This window comes from Littorina saxatilis, linkage group LG7 (genome assembly GCF_037325665.1).
Source record: "Littorina saxatilis isolate snail1 linkage group LG7, US_GU_Lsax_2.0, whole genome shotgun sequence".
In the NCBI taxonomy this organism is placed as follows: Eukaryota; Metazoa; Mollusca; class Gastropoda; order Littorinimorpha; family Littorinidae; genus Littorina; species Littorina saxatilis.
In genome coordinates, this window is record NC_090251.1 from 56,034,286 (window position 1) to 56,050,696 (window position 16,411).

At 44.7% G+C, this 16,411-nt stretch overlaps 1 protein-coding gene across 1 annotated transcript in view; it reads left to right on the forward strand.

Annotated features, from left to right (window-relative positions):
- Positions 1–16,093, forward strand: part of LOC138970398 (uncharacterized) — a 24,311-nt gene extending 8,218 nt beyond the window's left edge. The window contains exons 6-13 of the mRNA XM_070342844.1: positions 2,801–2,922; positions 7,436–7,514; positions 8,267–8,379; positions 8,934–9,078; positions 9,770–9,891; positions 10,965–10,979; positions 11,450–11,461; positions 15,086–16,093. Of these exons, the coding sequence (XP_070198945.1) occupies positions 2,801–2,922; positions 7,436–7,514; positions 8,267–8,379; positions 8,934–9,078; positions 9,770–9,891; positions 10,965–10,979; positions 11,450–11,461; positions 15,086–15,165 (688 nt within the window). The 3' untranslated portion in view covers positions 15,166–16,093. The remainder of the gene's footprint in view (positions 1–2,800; positions 2,923–7,435; positions 7,515–8,266; positions 8,380–8,933; positions 9,079–9,769; positions 9,892–10,964; positions 10,980–11,449; positions 11,462–15,085) is intronic.
- The last annotated feature ends 318 nt before the right edge of the window (positions 16,094–16,411 follow it).

Below are 16,411 nucleotides of genomic sequence, written 5' to 3' on the forward strand. Positions count from 1 at the left end.
ATAATCCCTATCGCGGCATAAATAATAGGCAGTGCGTCGTCTGTGCCGCTGAAACTGCGCAGGTGTATTCTGCCCTTAAGCAGTTCAGTCTAGGTCAGTGCACGCGTTGTGTGTGTGTATGGGAGGGTGTGTGTGTGTATGGGAGGGTGTGTGTGTATGGGAGTGTGTGTGTGTGTGTATGGGAGGGTGTGTGTGTATGGGAAGGTGTGTGTGTATGGGAGTGTGTGTGTGTGTGTATGGGAGGGTGTGTGTGTATGGGAGGGTGTGTGTGTATGGGAGTGTGTGTGTGTGTATGGGAGGGTGTGTGTGTATGGGAGGGTGTGTGTGTATGGGAGTGTGTGTGTGTGTGTATGGGAGGGTGTGTGTGTGCGTGTATGGGAGGGTGTGTGTGTATGGGAGAGTGTGTGTGTGTGTGTGTATGGGAGGGTGTGTGTGTGTATGGGAGAGGGTGTGTGTGCGTGTATGGGAGGGTGTGTGTGTATGGGAGTGTGTGTGTGTGTGTGGGAGGGTGTGTGTGTGTGCGTGTATGGGAGGGTGTGTGTGCGTGTATGGGAGGGTGTGTGTGTGCGTGTTTGGGAGGGTGTGTGTGTGCGTGTATGGGAGGGTGTGTGTGTATGGGAGTGTGTGTGTGTGTGTGTATGGGAGGGTGTGTGTGTGCGTGTATGGGAGGGTGTGTGTGTATGGGAGAGTGTGTGTGTGTGTGTGTATGGGAGGGTGTGTGTGTGTATGGGAGAGGGTGTGTGTGCGTGTATGGGAGGGTGTGTGTGTGCGTGTATGGGAGGGTGTGTGTGTATGGGAGTGTGTGTGTGTGTGTGGGAGGGTGTGTGTGTGTGCGTGTATGGGAGGGTGTGTGTGCGTGTATGGGAGGGTGTGTGTGTGCGTGTTTGGGAGGGTGTGTGTGTGCGTGTATGGGAGGGTGTGTGTGTATGGGAGTGTGTGTGTGTGTGTGTATGGGAGGGTGTGTGTGCGTGTATGGGAGGGTGTGTGTGCGTGTATGGGAGGGTGTGTGTGCGTGTATGGGAGGGTGTGTGTGCGTGTATGGGAGGGTGTGTGTGCGTGTATGGGAGGGTGTGTGTGTGCGTGTATGGGAGGGTGTGTGTGTGTATGGGAGGGTGTGTGTGTGCGTGTATGGGAGGGTGTGTGTGTGTGTGTATGGGAGGGTGTGTGTGTGTGTATGGGAGGGTGTGTGTGTGTGCGTGTATGGGAGGGTGTGTGTGTATGGGAGGGTGTGTGTGTGTGTATGGGAGGGTGTGTGTGTGTGTATGGGAGGGTGTGTGTGTGCGTGTATGGGAGGGGGTGTGTGTGCGTATATGGGAGGGTGTATGTGTATGGGAGTGTGTGTGTGTGTATGGGAGGGTGTGTGTGTGCGTGTATGGGAGGGTGTGTGTGTGCGTGTATGGGAGGGTGTGTGTGTGTGCGTGTATGGGAGGGTGTGTGTGTGTGTGGGAGGGTGTGTGTGTATGGGAGGGTGTGTGTGTGTGTGTATGGGACGGTGTGTGTGTGCGTGTATGGGAGGGTGTGTGTGTGTATGGGAGGGTGTGTGTGTGTGTGTATGGGAGGGTGTGTGTGTGTGTGCGTGTATGGGAGGGTGTGTGTGTGTGTGTATGGGAGGGCGTGTGTGTGCGTGTATGGGAGGGTGTGTGTGTGTGTATGGGAGGGTGTGTGTGTGTGTATGGGAGGGTGTGTGTGTGCGTGTATGGGAGGGTGTGTGTGTGCGTTTATGGGAGGGTGTGTGTGTGTGCGTTTATGGGAGGGTGTGTGTGCGTTTATGGGAGGGTGTGTGTGTGTATGGGAGGGTGTGTGTGCGTGTATGGGAGGGTGTGTGTGTGTGTATGGGAGGGTGTGTGTGTGTGTATGGGAGGGTGTGTGTGTGCGTTAATAGGAGGGTGTGTGTGCGTGTATGGGAGGGTGTGTGTGTGCGTGTATGGGAGGGTGTGTGTGTGTGTGTGTATGGGAGGGTGTGTGTGTGCGTTTATGGGAGGGTGTGTGTGTGTGTGTGTATGGGAGGGTGTGTGTGTGTATGGGAGGGTGTGTGTGCGTTAATGGGAGGGTGTGTGTACGTGTATGGGAGGGTGTGTGTGTGCGTGTATGGGAGGGTGTGTGTGTGTGTGTGTATGGGAGGGTGTGTGTGTGCGTTTATGGGAGGGTGTGTGTGTGTATGGGAGGGTGTGTGTATGCGTGTATGGGAGGGTGTGTGTGTGTGCGTTTATAGGAGGGTGTGTGTGTGCGTGTATGGGAGGGTGTGTGTGTGCGTGTATGGGAGGGTGTGTGTGTGCGTGTATGGGAGGGTGTGTGTGCGTGTATGGGAGGGTGTGTGTGTGCGTGTATGAGAGTGTGTGTGTGTGTATGGGAGAGGGTGTGTGTGCGTGTATGGGAGGGTGTGTGTGTGCGTGTATGAGAGTGTGTGTGTGTGTGTATGGGAGGGTGTGTGTGTGCGTGTATGGGAGGGTGTGTGTGTGCGTGTATGGTAGGGTGTGTGTGTGCGTGTAAGGGAGGGTGTGTGTGTGCGTGTATGGTAGGGTGTGTGTGTGCGTGTATGGGAGGGTGTGTGTGTGTGTATGAGAGGGTGTGTGTGTGCGTGTATGGGAGGGTGTGTGTGTGCGTGTATGGGAGGGTGTGTGTGTGCGTCTTTTCGTTTAAATCTCATGGTAATCTATTTAACAGCTTTACATTCCCTGCCTTCTCATTACGCGTCTCCCCCTTATCATTTACTCTTCAAAAGCATTACCTACATTGGCCTCTGATGATCATGAAACACCACACAGAAGAACATCTTTCAAAATGCCTCCATTTTAATCAGGTACACGCAGCAGACGATCGACTGTTTCCTGAGAAACAACGTGACGTGCGCGTTCCCCCAGTACGCACAGACAGCGATACAGGCTCAGCGGGGCTGGCTGACCGAGACCTGTAGTGGAGAAGGTAGGTGTGTGTGTGTGTGTGTGTGTGTGTGGGTGTGTGTGTGTGGATGTGTGTGTTGGTGTGTGTGTGTTTGTGTGCGTGTGTGTGTGTGGGTGTATGTGTGTGTGGGTGTGTGTGTGTGTATGTGTGTTGGTGTGTGTGTGTGGGTGTGTGAGTATGTATGTGTGTGTGTTGGTGTGTGTGTGGGTGAGGATGTGTGTGTGTGTGGGTGTGTGTTGGTGTGTGTGTGTGTGTGGTGTGTGTGTTGGTGTGTGTGTGTGTGTGTGGTGTGTGTGTGTGTGTGTGTGGGTGTGTGTTGGTGTGTGTGTGGGTGTGTGTGTGTGTGTGTGGGTGTGTGGATGTGTGTGTGGGTGGGTGTGTGTATGGATGTGTGTGTGGGTGTGTGTTGGTGTGTGTGTGGGTGAGGATGTGTGTGTGTGGGTGTGTGGGTGTGTGTGTTGGTGTGTGTGTGTGTGTTGGTGTGTGTTGGTGTGTGTGTGTGTGTGTGTGTGTGTGTGTTGGTGTGTGTGTGTGTTGGTGTGTGTGTATGTGTGTGTGGGTGTGTGTTGGTGTGTGTGTATGTGTGTGTGGGTGTGTGTTGGTGGTGGTAGAGGGACATGAGCATAGGGGATGACTCAAAGTAGGGCCTATTCAAGTTCTCTTGTGTTTTCATTACATGCACTTTGCTGTCATTATTGTGGCCCCAAAGGGGGGGTATCATCACGATCACGGGAAGGGAAATTTTAGCTTTCACGATCACAGTTACCTTGATTTTTGTTTTCACGATCACGAACACCAGTGGCAAATCACGGTCACGGTAAAAGTTGCAGGTACAGAAAGCACGTGTCAAAGTAAACACAACCACACAGTTATTCGCTCCTCTGGATTCAACACAAAGTAACAACTATTGCACTTTTTTTATTATACTGTTCAAAAAAAGAAACGCATAGCTTGTAATATTTGGTTAATTTATTTATATGGCTACAAGGATATCCACCAAACTGCAGAAAATGTTTATCTGGTCGTCGACCTTTCGTCCATTGCCACAAGTGAGCTCTGCACGTGACGCATGCGTTATCAGTGGCTACAATGTCAAAATTGCTCATTTGGCATGACCACTCGTCATGCTTCAGTGTAATCTCGTGAAACTCGGGGAATATTGAGCTCTCACCATGTCTTCCAAAACCCATAAAAGCGGATTGTTCGCCACAAAGAAATCAGACGACAATTCAGCGACGAAAGATGGCCCGACTGAGCAGAGAAGACCGCCAAATTGCATTGGGTCGTTTACAAGCAGGCCAAAGTCCAAGTGCAATCGCCAGGCACTTCCACGTGTCCCAGAGCACCATCGGTAGACTGTGGGTCAGGTTTCAAGCCACTGGCTCCGTTGCTGACTTGCCACGAGCAGGAAGACCAAGGGCGACAACTGCTGCTCACGACCGCTTCATACGGCTCCGCCACCTCCGGAATCGTTTCCTGTCGGCCTCATCTTCTGTCCAGGCTCTCCCCGGGCCACACCGATTATCGGACCAGACCGTGCGGAACCGCCTGCATGAAGCTGGTTTGAGAGCTCGCAGACCTCACAGAGGAGCTGTCCTCACCCGCCGCCATCGCCAGAACCGAGTGCAGTGGGGCAACCAGCACCTTCGCTGGACCGTCCGGAATCACTGGAGACACGTGTGGTTCAGCGACGAGTCCTACTTCCTGCTCCAGCGACATGATGGTCGGAGGAGGGTCTACCGGAGAGTAAACGAACGTTACGCGCCCAACTGTGTGGATGAGGCACCCGTTCATGGTGGTGGAGGCGTCATGGTGTGGGGGGCGATCAATACCGCTGGAAGGAGCACCCTGGTGCACGTCCAAGGGCGCATAACTGCCCAGCGATACGTGGAGGAAATTCTGCGCCCACACGCCCTTCCTCTTCTGGCTGACCAGGATGCCATATTCCAGCAGGACAACGCTCGCCCGCACACAGCACGACTCACCACCCAGTTCCTCACCGACCACCATGTCCAGGTGCTTCCCTGGCCATCCATGTCGCCAGACATGAACCCGATAGAACACCTCTGGGATGAATTGGACAGACGTGTGCGCAGGCGAGAAGAAGCGCCGGCAAATCACCGCGTTCTATTGCAGGCACTTCAGGAGGAGTGGGACACCATCCCACAGCAAGATATCCGGCATCTGATCCAGTCCATGCCCAGAAGGTGCCGGGCAGTTGTTGCTGCTCAAGGCAGTCACACCCCCTACTGACTTGACAGCCTCGGCACCCAATCGTATTGATTGACTGATTGATTTGAAGATGCAAATGAACTGTGTGTGCATTCAACTGTGTCCATACCAAATTTCAAACAAATAATCTAAATATTGGATTTTCTGTTAATTTTTTCGACAAATAAAACAAATTTGGCAAGTAGCAACTATGCGTTTCTTTTTTTGAACAGTATATTTTTTTAATTCTCTTTCATACACACATAGAAATACATATCATGATTTGTAATCAGTAACAAGAATGTTGTTTTCATTGTTTTTTCTCTCGCTCTCTCTCATACAGACACTCACAGGAATATACACTCCAGGTGCGGAGCAGTTAAGCCAGAGGGGTGGGTGGGTGTTACAACCTGGGGTCTAGGGGTAGACCTTGTGGGGTACATGGGCAAGAGTTTTAGCTATTTTATGAACAATTTATGGCTTATCCTTGATTTTAAACATGATCAACTGGTGTCAGCAGCCACTCATTATTTCTTTTAAAGTTAGTAATCCGCCCCTGCACTCATACACATTCAACTCCCACACCCTCACTCACACACATGAATATATATACTTGCACAATTTCACATTTCCAGAGCTAAATCTTTTAAACCCATTTTCTCAAAAACTATTGGGTGGATTGAAATTAAAGTACATGTATGTGTAATGGTAGAGTCTATAATAACAAAATCCCCAACGAACATGACTTTGATCGACTTTGACATGAGGATCAAGTGACCCAAACTGGCACGTCTCCCCGCCATAGTTCCTGAATTTAACCCATTGTTGATAAGTTTACAGGCGCTAAAATAAATCCAAGCCTAATGCAAAGAAGCGACAATTAGAATCTATGCCAAGCGTGTCCACGTTGCTGGGATGAAAAACACATTTCTAGTTTCGGTTTTGGCTACACGCAGGTTCGATCAGACTCGAGCCAGTCGAGGTTACACTGAGCGAGTGACAGCCGGACGTGGCAATGTCGACAATGTCAATGATCTCAATCAAACTCAAAGATCTTGAACAAATTTCAAGATCTTTGCCTACATTCAGAACGGTCATAGAGCAACATAGATAGGGCCGGACTAGGGGGGGAGGGGGGTTACAGGGGTTGCGCAACCCCCCCCCCCTGGCTTTAGCATACGTACCTCCCAAACGCTTTTTTTGTTTTTTGTGGGGGAGGGAGGGGGTGGGGGGGTTGCATCTGGATCATAATGAAATCCGAGGAGAAATAGCACCTCTCACCCCCTTTCGAAAGACTTTTCTTCAACGATTTTTGTGATGAGAGGTATGAGTCCTTACAATCTCAATTCTTCTTCATTGCCTATACAGCTTGCTGTCGAATTCACGTTTTTCGTTCAAGGAGAGGCTTCCTTTCCCTCCAGAAACATCAAAAAACGTTCAGCTTCACCCCCACCAAGGGCCCCCTGGACCGCCATCTGTAACCCCCCCCCCCCCCCCCCCCCTAGTACTTACCTAGTCCGGCCCTGAATAGATCAACATACCTTGAAATTTCGTCTTCGGAAAGACAGACCCGTAGCCTGACCTTTCCATCAAGGAAGGCATTCTCGCCGCCTTCTTTGGTCTGGTTTGAATCCACAAAATATAACAGAGGTTCGATGACAGTACCGCTGCATGCCATTTTTGATCTTCGAATTCGAATTTGACTGAATGCACTCAAAAGGCTTTAGCACGAAGCCCTTCCATTGGATGAAGTTTGGCAGACTTTTGCAATTTGCCTTCTGATTGGATCTCTTTTTTGTGTGTGATTAGTTCTCTTAAAGGGAAGCAATCGCTGTCAAAATCATATTTCTGAATGTGTTGTTGCTTTCCTTCAATCAGGATTGGCTCCTTGACGAATAGAGGATCATAGAGTGATACAGCTGTGAAAAATGTACGTTGAAAATAAAATGCTTTGCAATAACGCCCATCACGATCACGAAAACAAATGACGATCACGATCACGAGACTTGATTTTTTTGTCATCACGGATCACAGGCAAAGTCCCATCACGATCACAGGAATGGAAATTTCGGCAATCACGGTCACAGAAAGGTCAAAAACGCCAATCACGATCACGATTTTAAACCCTTTGGGCCCTCAGTATTGTTGTTGTCACTGTTGTTATTTATGTTGTTGTTGTTGTTGTTGTTGTTGTTGTTGTTGTTGTTGTTGTTGTCTTCTTCTTCCTTTTCTTTTTCATTTTCTTTGTTCTGCCGACCGCCTGACTGTCTTGTTATCCATGTTTATTAAACAAATAACTGCATGAGGGGACCTAATCGTGCAGATGCCGGTGTGACCCAACAGTGCCAGACTGCCGTCAGTGCCTGTCTTAACGCCAACAGTGATGGACCTAAAGACTGCAGGTAAAACAAAGCTTTAAAATTGCGTTTAATTAATTTTTATTTCAATTCCTTTAGTATCCCTTCGCTGGGACATCCGGATAGCTTCCTCTCAGTGGAAAGCTAGCAGCAACAAAAGAGGCGCTACCCGGTTGTGTGCGTGTTTATGTAAGATCAGCCACCAGCACTTCCGGCAGAATGACCGAGGTCTTTTACGTGACACAGGGGTGAAACGCGTGTAGGACATGGATACCGTCTCTGAGTCTTCACGTAAAGTGGACCCGTGTCCGTCCCGTGGCATTTCATGTTTTTGTTTTGTTTTTGCAAGAAGGAGGAGGAGGCATGAGGATGCCTGTGTGGTTATTTCTGCGTGCCCTGGTTGCAAAAGAACACACGGGGATGTTGTCTGGCGTGGGCAGTCGACGTAACGCCAACGTTTGTTGAAACTGTCAAGCATGGGCTTTGCCGCCACTGGGCAGAATTACCGAACGTTGCACCTTTAGAGAAAGATGATACCAAGGACTGCTTAAAATGTGCTGAGAAAAAAGCATAGCAACCCCTCAAAACAGCTCCCCCCTTCCACCCCTTCTACACACACACTCGCACACAGACATTACAACACAGCAGAGACACATACACACTCATATGCACATAAACTGTCCCTTCCAAAACAGCAACCAATTTAGTCGGCCTCAATATCCCAATCACTTGTGCCATGAGTTATTTTAACTAATCTATTGAGTATTGATTCGTCTACCTCCTGAATTTGCTTCCAGTGCGCAGTCTGCTGAGATGACGTGTTTGTCACAAACACGAACGAAGTGTGACGTCAATGAGACAATTGTGACGTTCGACGCTCTTACAGACGTCCTCGCTGACGTATGTACTGGTACGTGTGTTGTTTATGTTTCTCATCCGCAACTTAATGAACCACTGGTTTGCAATAGATATGATTAGAATTAAGCATCACCAAGACATTTGAATTACTAAACTGTCAAGCTTGCTTTAAAACAAAATCTAGTCAAAGTGAAAAGAAATTATTTCCTCACTCGTTTTTCATTACGGGGTATAGTCTGGATGAGCGGCCAATGGTAGACGTTTTTTTAATATCAAAACAAATCAAAGCAACTTTCATTTAGTGTTTAAGAGAAAAATGAGTTCAAGACGGTTACTACTATTTGTATTAAAAGGTTTAAGTGATATTCTAAAAAGTTGTTGTTCTACCTTCGTAAATGTTTGCCTACACAAGGTAAGAGGTGTCGTTTCGCGTCAGTCAGTTGTCGATAAAACGCCCAAATTTATTTCAAATCACTGAACGTTTTGGCACAGCTGTCGAAATCTGTCACGGGGAGGGAAACTGTAACGCCAATGACTCTCTTAAACTTCCGGTGGGTGGATTGCCCAAATCAGCAATCAAGAATGAAGGACATAGTTTGATTGCAGTGGTCAACCCGTACGTGGCGCCGTGTTTCTCCTTGACCCAATGTCTGGCCACCACAGAGTACGCTCTCATACCTGGCATCGACACGCTGGGAGGACCCCCCACCGTGATCTACAGTCAGCTGCTTAACACGCACTTCTGGTGCAGGTGAGTGATAAATACCGTCAGCTGATGACACGATCGAACCTGCAGGGAATGTCTTGAAAATCCCCGATAATTATGTGAGTACGGGCTTCCATTCCGTCATTACGGGTTAGAAAGGGTACATTTTTCATCATTTTCACGAGATTTCGTTCATAACAAGCTGGGTAACAACAACAATAATGTTCATATGTGAAAAAGTCAAGAAGGGAATGGGCGATAAAGATGAAACAGAGGACGACAATGCTCCCCTCGGACCGACGAAAAGCTGGTCTGACAACGAGCTTCCACACATCTTATAATGTCTTGAGAAGATGAAGATGACGTTGTTTTGTAACCAAGATCAAAAAAGCGAATGCGGTCGTAGATAATTAAACACACCTTTGAAACTGGCTGAATCAACTTTTTACGTTTGTTTTCTTTTCTGCAGTGTCCTACACATTATAACTTTAGAGTTATGGTGCCAGCGCTCTGAGGTAATTTCAGTAATAGAGGAATGTGTATAGCTTCTTATAGCATTGTCAAACACCCAATCTCCAAAGTAAATGTTGCTCAATGAACTTCAAAATAATACATTTTGTCATAATTGTCATGAGTTGTTACTTTAAATTAGCAGTGTGCCAAAGACATTATCAACAGTACCCTATGATACATTTGTGAATGCAATGTCCCCGTTTATGTCTCTTCCCAACGATAGATACCTGCAGCAGACGATCAACTGTTTCCTGATGAAAGCGACAGTGTGTACAGTGCCCCAAACACGAGTCAATGCCTTTGACAGCACCGTTGATCTTCTCAGAGTCTCGTGCGCCGGAGACAGTGAGTCACGATCACAATCGTTTAGTTACAAATAAATCAATCAAACATTCAAAACAGAAAGACGACTTACGTCCCAAAACCAAAGATGATGAAAGTCGCTTGTTTGTTCCAATGCTTGTTTTTTTTTCAGGTGCCAGGAGACTGTTTCCGAATAAGTCTCTCTTACTCTATTACACATGTCGTCTGCATTTAGAGTGCTTACTTCCCTTTGTTTGTCAGAGTTCCAAAATCAAGAATGAACATTCGAGAAAGGTTAATTTATTGAATGTTTGGTTATTGACAAAACGAAAGATTCGCTAGTTCGTGTACATAATGGGCATTGAATGGTATGAGCACAAGTACAAACACATGAAAATTAGATGATGTACAGAAAATGTCGTTCCTTTGATCTTAAGATGACCATAGTCAAAGAGCTAGAGATAACACACACAGGTTAGGGAGTTAGATGGGAGATGGGATTGGGTGAAGAGGGTTAGGGGTTAGATGGGAGATGGGATTGGGTGAAGAGGGTTAGGGGTTAGATGGGAGATGGGATTGGGTGAAGAGGGTTAGGGGTTAGATGGGAGATGGGATTGGGTGAAGAGGGTTAGGGGTTAAAAAGCTGTTACGTTGTGGGAAGTGCAATTTTTCAAAACTGTTCAAAATTTCTCAAACCTTGGTGTATGCTTTAGAATGGCGTTGTAAACGTAAGTCTGTGATTTTCATTTGAGGGAATACAATGACTACAAATGTTAACATCTAGACTACTCTGTTAGGGATTAACTTATGTGGTGGTGGTGGGGGTGGGGGGGGGGAGAATTTAAAGTGACGTACTGCCATAATTCAAACTTCAGGAATGCACACAAATAATAAAGTTAATTTGATTTGATTTGATTTGATTTGATGTTCTGTTAGGGTTAAGGATTAAGCATTTTACATGGGTGTTAAGATTTGTGTTGAGACACCTTTATTTACTTGTTCCAAACGGTATCTTCTCGGATACTTTTGCACTTCTTATGAAGATTTACTGACTGTTGATAGGAAGATACACACAGGCAACTAATGCTGTATTTGGCTGTTGTTGTTCTTTTCAGGTGGAAATCCGGGAGGTAATTAAGTATCTCTTTCTCTCTGTCTGTCTCTGTCTCTGTCTCCCTCCCTCTCTCTGTCTGTCTCTCTCTCTCTCTGTCTGTCTGTCTGTCTCTCTCTCTCTCTCTCTCTCTCTCTCTCTCTCTCTCTCTCTCTCTCTCTCTCTCTCTCTCTCTCTCTCTCTCTCTCAGGTGCTTGCTTTCTTAAATTTCAATTGCTTCGATTTTAGGATTTAAAAGGTTCGTTTTAGATGTTTGGTAATAGTTGCTGGTGATGGTTTCGCTTGATTGTAAATTGTTTTCCCATTCTTTATAGATCTGTTTGACTGCTGCGTGATTTTGTCCGATATCTATGAGTAAAGCACGTGTTTAAAGTAAGCTTCTTGTGAAATATTCAAAATAATATCCGCATATGTAATCATGCTGTATTGAAAAGCCTGTTTCCTCAACTAACCATTTGATAATTCTGTTTTATGTTTTCTTTTACGCAGGTTTGAACTACAGTAAGTGTCTGCCGGTCTGTCTGTCGGTCTCTCTCTCTCTCTCTCTCTCTCTCTCTCTCTCTCTCTCTCTCTCTCTCTCTCTCTCTCTCTCTCTCTCTCTCTCTCTCTCTCTCTCTCTCTCTCTCTCTCAGTCTATGTCTGCCAGTTTGTCAGTCAGTTAGTCTGTCTGTCTGTCTGTCTGTCTGTCTGTCTGTCTGTCTGCTTGTCTGTCTGTCTGTCTGTCTTTCTCTCACGTTATTGATCACACGTTATTACTGAGAAAATTCGCATTGTATGGCGTCGGAATCGAAACTGTCAAACGTATTAGTTCATTTCTCACCGGCAGACAACAAACTGTACTAACAAACGCCTCGGCGTCGAGCATGCAAGAAGTGAAATACGGTGTACCACAAGGATCGATTTTTAGGACCCCTCCTCTTCTCTATATATACATTAATGACCTCCCCCTACATATTAAAAAACCGGCACGGTTGGCCTAGACAAGTGGGAAGGCGTCCGCCCCGTGATCGGGAGTTCGTGGGTCGGGTCATACCTAAGACTTTAAAATTGGCAATCTAGTGACTGCTCCGCCTGGCGTCTGGTATTGTGGGGTTAGTGCTAGGACTGGTTGTTCCGGTGTCAGAATAATGTGACTGGGTGAGACATGAAGCCTGTGCTGCGACTTCTGTCTTGTGTGTGGCGCACGTTATATGTCAAAGCAGCACCGCCCTGATATGGCCCTTCGTGGTCGGCTGGGCGTTAAGCAAACAAACAAACAAACCACAATTCACTCCAGCAACACAAACTTAACTCGCTTATCAGAATCCCTTCAAAGGAGTTTGAACCAGTTGACAAAGTGCACTGAACTAAACCATATGTCTGTTAACCCAAATAAAACCAAATATATTGTCATAACAACAAGACAAAAACGCCAGAATATTTTTTCAGCTGATAGATGGTGAAATAGTGGAAAAAGTCTACCATTACAAACTGCTGGGTGTTAATATTGATAACAACTTGTCTTGATCAACCCACATAGAGCAACTTAGTAAAGTGGTGTCACAGAAAGTGTATCTCTTATCTAGAATTAAACACTTCCTGAACTGCCACACCAGAAAGTTATTCTTCATTGCTCATATTCAATCTGTTATTGATTACGCATCCACTCTATGGGACTCAGCAAGTGAAAATTCCTTAAAACCACGTAACAGATTACATAAAAGAGCGCTAAAAGTAGTATTACCAAAGCACACTACCCTCACAGAGTTAGACTACATACCTAAGATAATTAAAACTAGTATGTGTGCCGGTGAACATATGCACTGATTTTTGTGATGAATATTTTTTATACTCTTTGATGTGCACCCTTATGCTGAGTGTGATAACCCTCGAATGACTAGTCCTGTGATAAATATTGTTCAATGACATATCTAGTCCTGTGATAATGATAGTTTTTAGCGTTAAACTTTTAGCTAAAGCTGACGGCAATTAACCTATTTGGAATCATGTTACTATTCCTGTTAGTGTACATATGCGTGCGCGAGTGTAGTATGCTTCGTATGGTATTTTTATCTGTTGTCTTATTATTTGTTTTGTCTTTTAATGTGCACCACACTGAAATTTCTCTGTATGAGATAATAAAGTATTCGTATTCGTATTTAGGGATCTTACCTCTAAAATCAAGACTGCTTTTTAAAAAAGGAATCTTTATGCATAGAATTAATCCGAAACTCTACCCCAAACCATTTGTTCAAAGTTCTGTTAACTTTGAAGAATTCACCCCACCTTATGAAATTTAACACTCCTCTTCCTAGGATAGACTTATTTAAGTCTAGTCTAGTTTATTCCGGTGGCTGTCTCTGGAACGCTCTTCCGAATGCCTTACGGGAAGCTACCAGCACAGATTCTTTCAAAAACAAATATATATCCCATTTAATGAAAATAGTATATTCTTGATTGTTATGTCCTTTGGGACACAGTCACTCACTTTTGATTTATTGTTTTGTTCACGAAATTATGATGTTCTGCATAATATCCATTGTCTTGCAGAGTTGAAGTACTACTGCATAGTATTCTGACTCTAATTGACTTGAAAATTGTTGCATTGCATCTTGTCATGAACATTTATAAACTACTATTTTTCATATAATGCGCTTATGTACATAAACTTATAATGTTTCACTAATTATGTATGTATGTAGTAGTAGTTATTATAGTAGATTTAGTCCCTCTTTAGGGCGAGGGCCAAATGCAAAAAAGTATACCAATGCTTATTCTGTTACCCTCGTAAAATAAAGAATTGTCATTGTCATTGTCATTGTCTCTCTCTCTGTCTTCTCCCCTCACTCTCTCTCCCTCTATCTCTCTTTTTCCCCCTATCTCTCGTGTGTGTGTGTGTGTGTGTGTGTGTGTGTGTGTGTGTGTGTATATGTGTGTCTGTGTGTAAATGTATGTGTGTGTGTGTGTGTGTGTGTGTGTGTGTGTGTGTGCTTGCATTCTTTGGACGGTGACAGTAGAGTTTCAAAAGACCTAAGATTTTAATGGTTTATGATTATGCTAGAACGCTTATCTTAGTCTGGCAACTTTTCTCGAAGCATGAAAAGCACGTATTGTGATTTCAACGTTGGTTTTCACAGATACAACATATTTCAGTTTAACAACTAGGAATTTTAAAGTCGAATTAGAATCACAGTGCTTTCATCATAACCGTAGTCAATGTTGTTGCTGCTGCTTTTGTTGTTGTTACATTTAGTCAAGTTTTGACTAAATGTTTTAACGTAGAGGGGGGAATCGAGACGAGGGTGTGGTGTATGTGTGTGTGTGTGTGTGTGTGTAGAGCAATTCAGAGAAAACTACTGGACCGATCTTCATGAAACTTGACATGAGAGATCCTGAGTATGGTATCTCCAGAAATTATTTTCATTTTTTTGATAAATGTCTTTGATGACGTCATATCCGGCTTTTCGTGAAAGTTGAGGCGGCACTGTCACGCTCTCATTTTTAAATTTTGGTCAAGTAATCTTCGACGAAGCCCGGACTTTGGTATTGCATTTCAGCTTGAAGGCTTACAAATTAATTAATGAGTTTGCTCATTAAAGTTGTCATTAAAATCGATTTTTCGCAAACAGATTTAAAATTGATTGCATCGTATTTTTTATCACATTCTGAATCTAAAAATATATACATATGTCATGTTTACTCTTAAAATGTGATCACAATTACCGAAAATAGATTAATTAATCTTACGATTAAAATTTAAGAAATCGATCCAAAAATGATTTCATCTTATTCTTTATCATTTCCCAATTCCAAAAACATATAGATATGATAGGTTGGATTCAAAACAAGCTCGGAAAGTTAACAAGAATACAGAAAAGCGCGCTTTCCTGCTTAGCACAATACGCTACCGCGCTAATCTGGCGTGTCAATATCACTACGTTTTGCACGTGGGAGGTGAGCGATTTCCTTCACACGGGGATTGACGAAGCTGTACTGTCTTGGTGAAAAAATACAGTGCGTTCAGTTTCATCCCGTGACGGTTCGACAGCTTGACAAAATGTAGTAATTTCGCCTTACGCGACTTTGTTGTTGTTGTTGTTGTTGTTGTTGTTGTTGTTGTTGTTGAAAAACTCTTTTTATTTTCAGATGAGGCAAATGTGACAGTGGCAAATGTGGTGAACACTCTACTCTGGCTTGTGGTCGCCTTGCTGTCTACGTGTATTTGAAATGTCAATTGTTTGTATCCAACGTGTGTTTGTTGAACAGTTTGTTTCTTATATTATTTGTTGCTGTATTTATTATTTTGTGTGTGTTTGTTTCTTTTTTTGTGTGTGTCCTGTTTCTTGTACGTTCAAATTTGTTAACAGTTTTCCCCCACGCAGTTTAGTTTTTGTGTGTATGCTATTTATGTTTGAGATTTAAATACCTTCATTCCAAACCCCCTTCCCTCATCCCAAATTAGGGTAGTGCATTCAGTTGGTTATTGGGTTTTCCAACGGCCCCAGTTAGCTTTTTCTTCTTTGGTTTCAAAAATTGTTTGTTTTTCATTATCATTTATAGGCGAACGCTGACTGTCTAAAAGTTTTATCCCAATTACCACCCACCTCCCCACCCCCCATCCAAAACGTTTGTCAAATATTTATGTTCTTCTTGTTACTGTTGGCAGTATTGTGGTTGTGGTTGTTGTTGTTTCAGGGAATACTATGTCTTGTCGTCAAAAGTTTGTAACAAAAAATACTGGGTTTTTTTGTGTTTTGCACGTCAGCTGTAATGTGAGATTGAACTTGTATGCAACACATAACGCAAACACACACACACACACAGACACACACACACAGACACACACAGACACACACACACACGCTCTTACACGAGCACCAACAAACACTCACACAGGCAGACGCACACACACACACGTAGTAACACCCACACTCACACAGACACACACAGACACACTCACACACACACACACACACACACGCTTTTACACGAGCACCAACAAACATTCACACAGGCAGACACACACACACACACACGTAGTAACACCCACACTTTGTTCATCAGCATCGGTAAATTTGAAACAATTCGATTGTTTAATTCAATTTTTTTAGTGGTTAGAGATGTAATACAGCTTCTGTTCTGAAATAAAAATAATCTGTTCTGATAAAATGTGTGTGTGTGTGTTTGTGTGTGTGTGCGTGTGAGTGTGTGTTTGTGCATTAAAGTGTGTGTGTGTTTGTGTGTTAAAGTGTGTGTGTGTGTGTGTGTGTGTGTGTGTGTGTGTGTGTGTGTGTGTTAGTTACTCTCTGTTTGTGTTTGTGTACGTTCGGGTATGCCTGCTTACGTGCGTGTGTTGTTCGGTTGTTGGTTTAGTATGTCCCTTTAACCTAATTGGCTATCCGGGAGAGATTGAACTATGTTTCCTTTCTCAGTTTTCAAGGCGGTTCTACGTGTTTGAAACTACCGGTATAT